The following is a 14,031-nucleotide window of genomic DNA, read 5'->3' on the forward strand; positions in this document are numbered from 1 at the left end:
CCCCACTGAGCCCCACACCCTGCAGAAGCGTATCGCAGCTGTAGCGTTTTCAACCGAGTGTTACACGGCAAGTGAAGGTTGCTCTTGGCTTGGGAACTGTTGCTTTATTCACTAACTTGTAACCTTGGGAAACGGCAGTCTGGTTTTGGAAGGTAAAGTGCTTTTTGTTGTCAAGATGCTTTCTGGCCTGACTGGATGCAATAGGCAAGTTCTTGCAAGGAGGGCTCTCCAAGAGTTGCCTGAATGTGTGTATTTTTTTTTTTTGAGTGCATACGTGTGTCATGTCAATGGGTAACTATTAAAATCGTGAAAAAGACACGTGTGTGTGTATACATTCAAAATACACATGTATCTACAAGAATGTGTAGAATTGTATAAACGTGTCTTAAAGAGAAGCTGCATTATGTCCCTTGTACTGGGGGAGCTTGCTCTTTTACAGGAGAGTTGGCTTGATATTAAGACACTTCCTCTGAAAACATACTCACATTCCAAGCTCGTGGAAATTTACCTGTGCAGAATTTCTGGTGTGTTGACACTAAATGCTTTAGGTGTTTTATGAAAGGCAGACATATCTTAAGAGGACTGTCTGTATGCTATCTCAGTAGAAAATGTGTTAGATTATTGTTAGATTATCTGCCAGATCTTTGCAGGGCTTCTGTAGTTATTTTTTCAGAATTACAGAGCTGCTGCCACACTGAAATTAGCAAAAAGGGAGAGATTTTTTCCAGTGTTCATAGTGCTCTGGCTACTGGCTTCACATGTGACAGGAGGAGGAAAAAATAGCTAGGTTTGAATTTAGAGGACTGGGAACAAGGGGTGGAACTGAAGGTTGGTCGTGCCAGACAGAGATGCCAAGTCATGCTCCAAGATGGGAGTTCCGGTGCAAGAACAGACTTTAACAAGTATTCTGTAACCTGCAGTTAAATTTAGTATTTGTAGTAATGCCTCTGCTGTAAGTTTTTACCATTTAGTCATTGGGCTATCTTGTTTTGTCATTAAAAAAAAAATCATGTCCACATTTGAGAGAGATGCATGCATTTGACTAAAATCTAGTCAATTTTATATCTTTGATTTTATTTTTTTTAATTAAATAGTGCTTTTCAGGTAGTTGCAACTGTGTCTTAATTTAGCTATTATTTTTTTATTTCTCGTTGGTTTTGGAAGCACTGACCACACTCGGCAAATGCAACTCTTCATGCAGCGCACTGCCTCTTTGACTACTGTTTGCTGGTTGTAGTTTTGGTGTTCTGAGCTTGGAAATTTTGGTGTTCTGAGGCTGATGGAATCTGGAGTAAATTACAACGCAGAGGTTTCTCTACGCTTCCCTTTGGAAAAGAAGTTTTACATTCTTTTCTATTTTTTTCAAAAAATCCCAAATGCATGTCTGAAGTTTTCCTTCCTTGCCAGGAAGAAATAGACTTTTTAGAGTGGGGAATTGTTGTGCTGTAGCTTTTATATTATCTTCTTTGTTTAAAAAATAAAAATTGGATGTGGTTACTTAAGGAGCTATGTATACTTAACAAACCTTCCCTGGCTACCAGCAGCAAATGGAAGCCACCAAGCAGTTGACATGCCTCTGCCCTTTCTTGCATCGTGCAGTTATCGGTGTTTAACCACGCCAGCCAAGACTTGGTCTGCATTAAACTGACACCTCATCCTGAAGTAACTGACACCAGGTATAATACTTCCTGCCAACTAAACCGAACTACTTCCCCTTTTCCATACTGTTGGGGTTTGGTCAAACCATTGACACTTGACGGTTCTTTAATGAGATAATTTTAAATGGCTGCTTCCCAGCTGGTCTTAAACTGTTTGCTGCTTTACTCGTAAGCCCCATATGTTGGAATTATTTTAGGGAAATGGTAGCCTAATGAACCCAAATGTAAACCCTTTTTAGGGGATCCCCACTTCCTTCACAGAAGATAATGCTCAGCATGCGCCCCAGAAGGCTGTTTCTGTTCCTGTGGAAAGGACATTGGTATTTCTTGAATTTAGACACTTTTACCTTTACTGGTAAATAATATGCAAGTGTATATCAGCCACCTGAAGAAACTCTGTGGATGCACAGCTTCAGAAGATTAGTATGAAGCACCAAGCAAGCAGTGAATTTCAAACTAACAAAAAAAATAGCATTGTGGAATTACTTTATTCTAAGCCTAGTTTTTGTAGTTCCTAATAGGGTCTTAAGCTTTATCTGTATATAGGCCCTATATGTATTAAATCTTTTTAAATTAAATTAAAATGCAGTGAGTGTAATTATTGCTTTATTGTTACAGTAAAAATAATGGTTTTGGGGAAAAAATAGTAGAAACAGGATACATGCTTTAAACATGTAGGAAGGGTTTGGCACCCTTTGAAACTTTACACTCCACTTATGTAAAAAGGGATGCTTAGAACACGAAGTTGAGGTTTTCTCAGCAAACAGTATTCAAGCTCTTTTGCACATGCAGTGGAAGAAGTTTGAAGCAATGTGGTTAAAAGTAAGGATCATTGGAGAAAACCATTTCAAGTGGAATTTTTCTCACCCTGGGCTTCTGCAGTATCCTCTGTTGCTAAAACCTTCTCTTAATAAAATTGAAAAATCAGGCAAGTTGCTTTCCAGATATTAACTTGAAAACGTCTGTTGCTTTGTGAAACATCCTTATGCTTTGTTTCTGTTTCTGACTTGAAAAAACCCCACTATTTCACGGAATCACGGAATTGTCAGAGTTGGAAGGGACCTCTAGAGATCATCTAGTCCAGCTCCCCTGCTAAAGCAGGATTGCCCAGAGCACATTACTCAGGACTGCATCCAGGTGGGTCTTGAAGATCTCCAGAGAAGAGGACTCCACAACCTCCCTGGGCAGCCTGTTCCAGTGCTCTGTCACCCTCGCCAGAAAGAAGTTTCTCCTCATATTTAAATGGAACTTCCTATGTTCCAGCTTGTGCCCGTTGCCCCTCGTCCCGTCAGTGGGAACCACTGAAAAGAGTCCAGCTCCTTTCAGTTTTTTACAACGATTACCTTGCTGACTTACTGTGCAGTGTATAATAGGGGCATATAATAACAGAGATTTCAGGAAAACATTATTAAATAAGGTTGACACCTATGTCAAACAAATTGGACTAAACTGTAATAAAACTAGAATTTGTGAATATAGAATCACAGGTGATAGGACAAGAGGAAACGGCCTCAAGTTGTGCCAGGGGAGGTTCAGATTGGATATTAGGAAAAATGTTTACACGGAAAGGGTTATTAAGCATCGGAATGGGCTGCCCAGGGAAGTGGTTGAGGCACCATCCCTGGAGGTGTTTAAAAGATGGGTTGACATAGTGCTTAGTGACATGGCTTAGTGATGGTTTTTTATCAGAGTTAGGTTGATGGTTGGACTGGATGATCTTAAAGGTCCCTTCCAACCTAGACAATACTATGATTCTATATGCTTTTTGATAGGCTTAGAATTACTGTTGCAGAAACTTGCTGGGGTTTGAAGCAGCCTGGCAAAGGGCTGAGCTTTGTGCTCCGGTCTGGGATCAACTTTGGTTTCCGTTCCTCTACAAAACGTTCGGAGAATCGGGCAATGATCCTTCTTTCCGCTAAAAGGAGCGGCTGGGATGTGATCCTCCTTTCATTCCGTTTGCGTTACATGCATCGTGTGTGCCCCCCAAAATAAGTGACGTGGTGACACTGCGGCAGTTCAGGGAGCACCTAGCTAAATATTTTGCTTTTTATTTATTTATCTATTTATTTATTTGTTTATTTATTTCCCCCCTAAATCAAGCCATTAAATACCCACGGCGGGACGGTGTGAGCCGTGCCTCGCTGCTGCCACCTGCCGGGCGGCCGCGGGCAGAGCGGGCGGCGACCCGCCCTCCGGCTGAGGGGTGGGTTTGTGACCTTGGTGGAAAAGCGGGTGTCGCAGGTTGTTTCAACTAAGTTAGGGTTAGTTGAAAGACGCGGTAGAGAAAACGGGTAGAGCACGGTGTATCGGTGCCTGCAGAGAATTTGAAGTTCTGTTCGTCTTGTCCGTTTCAAAGACACGAAGCTTGTGCTTGGATTCAGTACTGCCTTTGAACTCGATTGAAGGCTCCTATTTGCATGGGCAGCTACAAAAATGGGTTAGGTTTCCGAGGTTAACTTTTTGTGTGTTTACAATAACCAGCAGCTGGCTGTGACTGTTCACAAAGAATCATAGAATGGTTACAGTTGGAAGGGACCTTAAAGATCATCAAGTTCCAACCCCCCTGCCATGGGCAGGGACACCTCCCACCAGACCAGGTTGCTCAAAGCCCCATCCAGCCTGGCCTTGAACACCTCCAGGGATGGGGCATCCACAGCTTCTCTGGACAACCTGTTCCAGTGCCTCAGCACCCTCACAGTAAAGAATTTCTTCTTAATATTTAATCTAAATCTCCCCTCTTTCAGAGAGAACCTGTTCAGGTGGGAGTGAAGAGAACCTTTAAGAGAACTGTTCAGATGGAGGTGCAGGGGGGTGTGGGACACAATCTCTGGTGTCTTCTCCATGTGCTTGCAGCGCATTTTCAAAGTTGAAGCTTTGAGTTAATATTTACATATTAAAGTCTAATTTTAATAATTTAAGAGAATGTGTAGAAATTGAGTGTAAAATAAAATAAGAAACAATTTGTTCACGTGTTTGATAGAACATACTCTCCATAATTGTCATTCGTTTTGATTTCTTTAGTTATTTCATGTAAAGGCAGCAAGTATCTTGAGTTGGCATGAGCTGTCAGTCGTGTCAACAGAGCAGCACTGTAACCCTACCCACTGTGACACCCAGAATAAACAAACCTGCAGACCTTCAGAGGTTTCCTTAAAGAAGATATGACACCACCAAGATGATCAGTACAGATTTTGTTGTCTTCCTAAAGCACTTAATGTGATCAGAGAATTAAATTTTCAACAAGTCATTTAGTGATGGCTGAGCAGCAAATATTGTAACACCTGGATTAGGTTTCTTGCGGTTTCGTAGTTATAGGTGGGACAGTTCTTCTGGCAATACGCGTGTTCTGGGGCATTCTTCTCTAGCTTGTGTGATCAACTAAATTTATTAACAGCAATGAGGTCACTGTAATTTTCAATAAATGGTGACTTGCTGATTTATATCAGAAGATCCATACAGCAGTAAACAATACCATTTACATTTAATTAGTTTTATTGAACCAAAGGCAATTTTATTTGTAATGAACTACATGTTATGATTAAGAATGTATTTTAATGATCTTTAAGTAAGGTGAACAAATGTTGCCCTTGACCTAATAGAGGAGATTTTTCTATGTTATTGATAACTTTACGGTGATTTTTAAATTGTGAAATGCATAAGAGAACGCTTTCATTATTGTGCCATCATCAAATCATTTCCTGTGTACATTTCAGTGTAGAAGGATGAAGTGCATTATTTTAAATTATTATTTTCAAGTATGAAATAATGCATATCAAGTTTATTTCAAAATCTCATCTGCTGTTTTAAAAGAATAATTGATTGCTTAAGATTCAAGTCTTTCATAGTTTCTTTAATGTAGAACTGTTACAATCCCCCTATCCAAGTGTTTTTGTTTTTTTTTTCCCTTGAGTAAGAAAATAACTGAGGTCATTTGCGCTTACTCTTTCCTAAAAGAAACGTAATTTTAGGTGTAGAATACTGTTTCCATTGAACATATCACTAGAACTATTGGGCATCAGTGAACTAGCAGCTGAATGCTTATGGAATGAAATAATTATTTGCTGAGGCTAAATTTTACAAAGATCAGGTACCTTGTTAGTTAAATCATTAATAAAAAGTAGTTGTGAGGTTTTTTTTAAATTAAATATAATTAAATCATTTATTTAAGGTAATTTCCTATCTCCCTTCTTTTATAATGGGGAAAGCAATGACATAACCTAACCAGATAAACTTTTCTTGCTCAGTAAGTAGAAGTTATATTTACATGTAGTGTTGTGTACAAATCTTGATGTCTCCTTGTCAAATTCACCATCACGACTTCTTTCAAGATGCTGAGATGAGAAATGCACAGCTTCTACTGGGAAAGCAGCACTAGGTGAAGGAACATCTTTGTGCTCCTACAGTAACCTTTATTGTTGAACGCAGTTCATATGTAATCTCTTTTCTATATTTGTATCATTCTTTGGATTTCTGTTTCTTTCCCTTGTATTACACAACTTGAGCAACTGTATTTTATTGGCCTGAGACTGATGTCCATTTGGAGCGGAGAGCATTGGGATACAGGAAAAACAGTCCTCCTCCCTTTGCTTTACCCTAATAGTGAAAAGATACTTCTGAAAGCTACGGGGCACGTGTAGTATTTTATGTCTTTCTACTGCTCATGGATGAAAGGCAAATGAATAACCACCCTGGATTTCTCTCAGAGCATAGTTTTTTTCTTATGTTTTTCAGTTTTAGGAAAAGTCATGTGCTTTTGGAATACTCTGGCGGTTTTAGTTTGTGACATTCCAGACATTCCACAAACATGTAGGGAATGGGCAGATCTAATTTTTTCAGAAAGATAAGTGAGTTTGTTTCAGAGTTGAAATTCAAGAAAAGAGAAGAAGGAAAATGTGAAACTTTAGGTGTTAAATCAGAAATACAAAAGGAGAACTAAAACATAAAAAGGCAAGACACCAAAGGAACTTGGTAGAAATTTTTACGTGTAAAATATAACAAAGGAGAACGTCACAGTAGAAGAAAATAAAAAGATTAGAAACAAGGAAAATGTATTACTGTACAAATGCCAATATACTTTAAAAGGTGGATATTTCTACTTCCTTTTATTCTAATGTTGCTTCCCACTCAACCATTCTTTGAAAAGAGAGAAGTTCTTGGTTGACGCATTTCACTGGCAGTTTTTATTGTGTATATGAGTATGTGTGTGGTATTAGTTTTCTGCTGTGCTATCTGCTACTGAGAGACCCTTTATTTTTCTTTGCATAATGAAGCACATAATAGCCTGGATTAGCTAAATTGTAGGTGATAACAGATTGGAAAGAAGTGAATGATGAAGATACAGGACACCACATGTGTATTAGTTTCGTATAAATTATTTCTCGTGAACCTGATGAAAGTAGGTTGGAAGAACAAGGATGCAGTGAATGAACTTCGTGTGAAAGACTACAATAAATGGCTAACGGTTTAAGATAAAGATAATTTGTGAGAGTTAATGTTCAGATTTGATTCATGTTTTAAAAAGCATTATGAAATATAAAATCTGTGTGTTTTTGCAAGATACGAAGTGAGAGATTTGTTGTCTGCAGAATATAAATAGAAGTACAAGTTCATTATTTGTAGAGCTACACATTTTTAAACTAGGGTGAAACATGTTTGATAAATGTACAATAGATTTTTTTAAAACAACATTCCTTTTGATCTGGAAGAGTGGAAAAATAATGATACTCAAAAATCTGTAGCTGTTTTATTGGAAAAACAAAAGGATACAAATGTGTCTGATTTTAAGACATGAGCACAGTTGGACAAGTGCGCCTTTAGTTAATTTTTGTAATCTTCAAATTATGTAATATTCAAATGTATTTTTTTTCTTCAAAATTATGAACAAAAAAAAGTCATGCTTTTAAAAATAGCTATATTTGAGCCAAAGTATGGTTATACATCCATGAAAGAGGCTGTAAAATTAATTCTACTTTTAAAGATAGCACATTCTAGTTAGCACGAACAGGATATTGTAGTCATATAATCTGCTCCCCAGAGATGGTGTCTGATTAGCTTTTTGCAAGATTCATCCAGTAATAGAGGATGGAGATAACTCAAATAGTTAGGCGCTGCATCTGGTGGGAAGGTAGACGCTCTTGCATTTCATCATAGGTTATGATTCTTAGACTGGGATTTGGTATCAAGTATCTGCTCCTCTCGAGAGTAGAAACTGGATTGTGGATCCATGGGTGAGCGGTCTACTTGTGTTGAAATCTCTTGGCTGCTGTTGTTCCTGACCATCTGAAAAGGACCAGAATCTTTGCTTTCATGATGAGAAGAAAGTCTTGTGTAATAGTTGTTAACAATTAGTCTGTGGTATTCTTTCTGTGAGAGGTGGATGTTTGAGAACAGCTACCTGATGAAATAATTGTTTCAGAATTTTAAGGTCATCCTCCCTGGGCCTCTAGGGACAGCTCTTAAGATCTAACCATCATCAGATTATTGTTTTTTTCTTCCCCTGTTTATACCACACTGCCATCTATTTATAGAGCCCACTACTGTAGTATCTGCAGGTCTCTCTTGGTCGTCTTAGTTTTAGGGTAGGACTGTTCATGGGTTGTTTGCTGTCATGAGTACCACATAGATTAGACCCAATTTTACCAGACTAGTTTAGTATATTCCAGATTTGAGGCATTTGAGTGATCCTGTTGCTATATCTAAGCTTTCTTGAAGCTGATGGGGTTTTCCAATGGGTTGACTGCAGATGTGCTTGAGCATTTAAGAGAACTTGAATCAATTTAATTTGTTTCCTCTTGTATTCAGTGTGCCTTGTCCTTGCCAGAAAAGTATTTTCTTTCCCGTTTTATTAAAAACAAAAAAAATCCCACTTTATTTTTAAAAGAATAAATATATGGAAAATATTTTAAGATTATACTACTAGACATGAAAATGGGACTATTAAGAGAAAATAGATAACATTTTTAATTCATTATAAATGTAAAAGTTTAATGTTTGAACTATCACGGCATTTAGAATATCATCTTGGATCTGGTTCCTTTACAACAAGATGTACTAAAAAAATCAGCGTGTTTCTTAGTTGGGTAAAAATTTCATGAACTTAACTTGGGATGAGGTCACGGGCGACATAAACTGGAATCTTTACCACTAAAAGGTTCTTCAAAATGTGTGATTAAAGTCAAGTTTAAATAATAAGTACACTAATCTGTTTTCCAGGATCTCTTTTCAATCAATGCTTACGTTTATGCTCAGAAGCCGCAGCTGGATATTCACAGTTTTGAGGGTACCTTCACCCGGGTAAGTGGTATATGTAAATGCAGTTCTACTTCTCTCTTCCATATCTCAATATAAGTAGAACCTATACTTAGTGTGAAAGTCGTATCAGATCTTTCCTTAGCTTTACAGCAGTATTTTTTTTCATGTTCCTGCCATCGCAATACTTCATATACCCTGGCAAACACATATTGCAGAAAGCTAATACATAAAGAATATCTGACAAAAAGCAGAATCCAAAAATTGGATATTTGTTGACACTACTGTCATCTTTTTATATGAACCGGTTATATAGTAGTACATATTGTTTGTCTGCAGGTATCTGATGTATTGTTTATCTATGTCAAAAAGTGGCAAGTTGAATATATTCAGTAGCCTGAGACAATGCAAATGGTAGTTTATGTGCAATAAAAACGTGCCTTGTTTAACAGCATTTCGGTTCAAGGGAAAGCTAATATTTCCAAAGTTCAGTTACCTCAAAAAGTAAAATAAAACTAAAAGCCACTTATGGAGGCTTTATTAAATCATTTTCCTAGCTATAATTATATTAAAACCAAATACGATAATAGCAACGCAGTCATTTCTGAGAATTTTTTCTGTTGTTTTCAAAAGGTGGCCTGCTGAAGTTAACATTTTAAAGCAGAGTGTAATAATAGGCAGTAATTTTTTTAAGTTGCTTTATAGATCTGTAGTATTATATTAGTGTATACAGTGATTGTTTTCTTTATATTAGCCAAACTCAAATGTTAGTAGACTCGTTTCTCTTGATAGTTTGTTTCTAAAATAATTTGAGAGAATTAACTACTATGTAGGTAGAGAGAAGGGTTTTTACCCAAGTGACTCAAATCAGTAATAGATTTTGTTCGGTAATTGGAATTCCAGTTCACAATTCTAAGTATGCTGATGAATGAGATACTGCAGTTGTTGGCTCTCGAAGACCAATTTATACCAGTTATATAGTTCCTGCTGCCTACAAAGTAAATGTCATTTGCCCACACCTTCAAAGCTGTAAGCAACAATGTTTACTTAAACCTTGTATTGACCAATTGTCCAAATGAAACTTCTATTAACAGCTGTAAAATTCATGTTATTCCTGTCCCAGTGGATAAGCGTATACTTTTCTAAATATAAATTGAACTCCTCAGAGCCTTTTTAACAACTCCGGTATGTGTAATTGACACGTGGGGAAATCATCACTAAACAGTTGCTCCCTGTTGTGGGTTCTGTTTGTACACGTAATAAGAGCTGTATGATTCAAGCATCCCCGATATGTGTAAATAACCCTGATGCATTTTATGCTTTCAGGTTTATGTATGTGTTGTTTTGATTGCTTCAGTAGTAAGGGCAGTTCAAACTGAAATTGCGTGTGCACGCATTTGAGGGCAGTGCCCTCAGATTTGGTTCACGGTGGATCACACTATCCAGTGTGATCCATCTAACATCTTAGAAGTTTTTTGGGTTTTTTTGTTGGCTGTGTACCTTCTGCATAGTGAGATGTGGTCTTAGGACACTTGTTTACTGATTTATCTTTCTACTTCTGCCGTGAGCCCTTGCTGCTTACACTAAATCAGGTTTTGCATCTAATTTCTATTTTATGTTAAAGTTAAAAAAAAAATAAAAAAAATTACTGTGCTTAGTGATGCTAATGCATACGTTTTTCCTACTTAAGCATTGATGTTCAAAGAATTCTTGCAAGGGTAGGTTGACAGGGTAATAGCACATTGATTTTTCTTTTCTTTTTTTTCCCCGTTATGAAGACAGATTGTTAACAATGTAGAAGACAAACTTAGATAATTTCAAAAAGTGCATGGCCATAAACCAAACCAAAACAGAAACTTAGGTGCACAGCTCTGGAGTTTTTATGAGGGAACAACTTCTCTTAAGTACTTCTACGTGAGAAATACATCCCCAGCAAACCTGATAGCTGACAGAAGATACCTCTTGCAGCACAGCTGCATAGCCACATCAGGAGGAGTTAAAGCTCTGCTGTACTCTATTGGTGTCTGACAGCTTCACATGAAGTTATTTTCTGTTGTACTCGATGGGTTTTGGTGCCTTGTGTGCAGGCAGTGCATGAAAAGTACCTGTGTGTCTTTGTGTGGGCACACGGGAAAGATCATGCCTGGCCCTTAGATAACAGTGTAAGTTAATTCTTTTCCACCTCTCCTCTCTTCTGGACATCCTACCAAGAAACAATAAATGAGCTAAATTAGTGTTCTGTGAAAATGTGTGAGATTGTCTTATTTGTTCTCAGGGCATCGTCCATGTCTTGGGTAAGCTTATTTTGAAACAGTGATGCACAGAAGAGAAATTTACACAGATGCTACCAGAGTTTCTCTTCTGTCTGATGCTCCTACGTGGGCTTGATAAATTAGGAAGCTATTTCACCAATTCTGAAAAAGCATGAGAAAAACACACGTCTGTAGAAAGAGAATAAAAGGTAGCCATACTTGTTAACTCAGCTTTTACCAGGTGGAGTCCAAAGAGCACTACGTTAGTGTGTACTGGCATGACCAGTATTATTTACCGTTTGCTTACACCTTCTGTGCAGAATCATGGAAGTTCTCTCTCCTGCTTTTGACATTTGCAAAAATTACTACTTCAGCTTTATTGCAGTTTTAGTAAGTGGTAGACGGGAAATTTTTTTTTCAGTGTTTGGGAGGAGCTATTTGAAGTCCCACTGTGGACTACAGGTATGTAATTTCTGAGGGCAAAATGCAAACGCTTTTCTATTTTGAGACTAAATTCATAACAGCATGGTATTCGCATTTGTGTCCTATCACTGTATGTTGATGATGGTATAAGACTGCCCCGTTCATTTCCATGAGGTTGCAGTATTTGACTGAAATACAGGATTTTTGTGGTGAAGCTCTCTGTTAGTACGTGTCACCCTATTGTATGCCTGCTGGGGACTTCTGTGACACTCAGGCATGATTTGCTCTTTGAGGTACAGTAGCGAGTGCTTATAAAGTAAGAGCTGTAGCTTCCTTGCTATGTAGGGATCTTTTGAAGTACACACAAAAATGTATCTGTTTAGTTTGAGATTTTTCTTTTTCAGGAACAGAGATTTCTAAGCAGCTCATCCCGTGCTTGGTGGTTGTTTCAAAATAGAGATGAAAAACGGACATAGGTTTTGATTATTGACATTATGTAGAATTTACTGTGTACTTTGGTAAATCAGTGCCCCCCCTTTTCCTGCAAAATGTTTAGCACAATCCGTAATTCGATCAAATGCACTTGATTATCCTACCTCCTAAAGGTCCCTTTAGTTGTAAACAGCACATTTCACAGCTGCTAATGAGTAACAAATCTGTACATGCTCCAAATTGATTATGAGAGATTAAGTCTGTTTACAATCTGTGGACCATTATTGCTTGGGAGGAGAGAGGAGAGGAAAAAAATGAAAGTTTTAAATAATCACAGAAGCAATTTCCTATTTGAAGTATTTTCCTATTGGACATGTATTTTGTAAGTGTGTGGTAAGACAACATAAATGTACATTTCTTTTTAGAAGTCTAAGTATTCTTTTCTGAAGTCGATATGATGTCACTTGGCTTTGAAATTTTGATGACCATAACTTATTTTATGAATTATAGGTGATTTAAATTGTCACAAAGAACAGGGCATTAATTTTTGGTGGTTAGTATTGATAACTAACTGCTTGGTATAGCAAACTGTTCTGCAGTTTTGATACATCTGAGGAAAAGAATATGTTCCTTTGAAAACGGTCTTGACTTTAGTTCTTTGAATAGAATTGGATTTAAGTAATATGAACTTTTTGGAAAGTTATTTTTGTGTTTGCTTACAGACAGAAAAATTATGTACAATGAATGCTATTATACAGTGATTGACACAAGGACACAGACATCCTGTGCAAGTTATTCTTATTCAGGTGGTTTGGCATTGTTCTTAACTATGACTATTTGTGATGTTGATTTACTTAGTAGCTGTTCATATTTTTAACAGGAAGACAGTGATCCAGCGGTTCATGAAAGCTTAAGCATAGAAAATACATTATGGGCAAGCACTGTTGTTGCTTCAGGTAAGAGTTGCAATTAGCAAAGCTGATAATGCATCTAAAAACTCTGTGGAAGTGTATTTTTATTTTTACAATGTGAAATAGTAGTGGCTTTTGAAAATCTTTTTGTCTTCCAGGCTATTAATCTCTTGCTCCTCTGTTGTCTGCCTTCCCATCGGTTTCATCATGCTACTTACAATATATTCATAACATTTTAATCCTCCTTAATAGTTTTAGGTTTTTTTACTTAAATTTTGCTGTTTCAGCAGTGTTGTCTCTTGTACCCCACTAAAGTCACTGACCTTTTTGTTTTAATTAAAAACTTCAGGTTTTAAAGTATTCTGTTTTAGGTGTGGATGATGCCTAAAGTTGTCCTCAGTTAAAGTAGTCAAGATCTGTAATGGTGTGTGAAAAGATACTGCTTATTAATTATAAACGTCAATATTGTGTTAGCTTGTTTTGAGTTTGCTTTTCCCCAAATTTATTTACGAAGGGAAGAAACCACACTCGAGGAGTACACATGTGCAAAGTGAATGATACCGAATCAGTAATTTTGATTTTTAATTGAAAACCATTCATGTTTTCATTTCCAGGGTAGATGATTTGATTATTTTTTTATAAGTGTAACTAATGTCTGAGGCCTCTTGATCTGCCATCTGAAGTTGGCATCCAAATTAAGGGAAACAGTGCTCCTTAAAATTTATGTCTTAACATATGTTTGGGTATTTTACTTCTGAGGGGTCTTATGAAGGTTTAATTGTTTGTGAATGACTTAGGTTCATTATTCGTGATAGCAGTAGAAAAACATAGGAGAAGATAATTTTCTTGTTGGAGCATGGTGTTGAACAGTGGAATAAATTCTAAGGGAGAGCAAGTCACTGAATGATGCAAAGTAAAAATATTGAATGGCTCTTCAAGACTGCAGCCCCTTCTGAAGAGGAAAAATAGTGCGATCGAGTAATTAAAAATGGTGTCATGATGTGCATGCAGGAGTTGGTTGAATTAAGGTAGCAGAAGTAATTTCCTTCAGTAACTGATTTTGTGACATATATCTTCTTAATCTAAACTTTGGCATATCATTCATTT

General features: G+C 37.2%; 1 protein-coding gene across 2 annotated transcripts in view; it reads left to right on the plus strand.

Moving 5' to 3' along the window:
• Positions 1–14,031, plus strand: part of ATP9B (ATPase phospholipid transporting 9B (putative)) — a 161,085-nt gene that overhangs the window by 65,458 nt on the left and 81,596 nt on the right. For both annotated transcript variants that reach the window (XM_074146110.1, XM_074146111.1), the window contains exons 9-10: positions 8,871–8,951; positions 12,894–12,969. In XM_074146110.1, the coding sequence (XP_074002211.1) occupies positions 8,871–8,951; positions 12,894–12,969 (157 nt within the window). The remainder of the gene's footprint in view (positions 1–8,870; positions 8,952–12,893; positions 12,970–14,031) is intronic.

The sequence above is a fragment of the Numenius arquata genome, chromosome 4, assembly GCF_964106895.1.
Source record: "Numenius arquata chromosome 4, bNumArq3.hap1.1, whole genome shotgun sequence".
NCBI lineage: Eukaryota > Metazoa > Chordata > Aves > Charadriiformes > Scolopacidae > Numenius > Numenius arquata.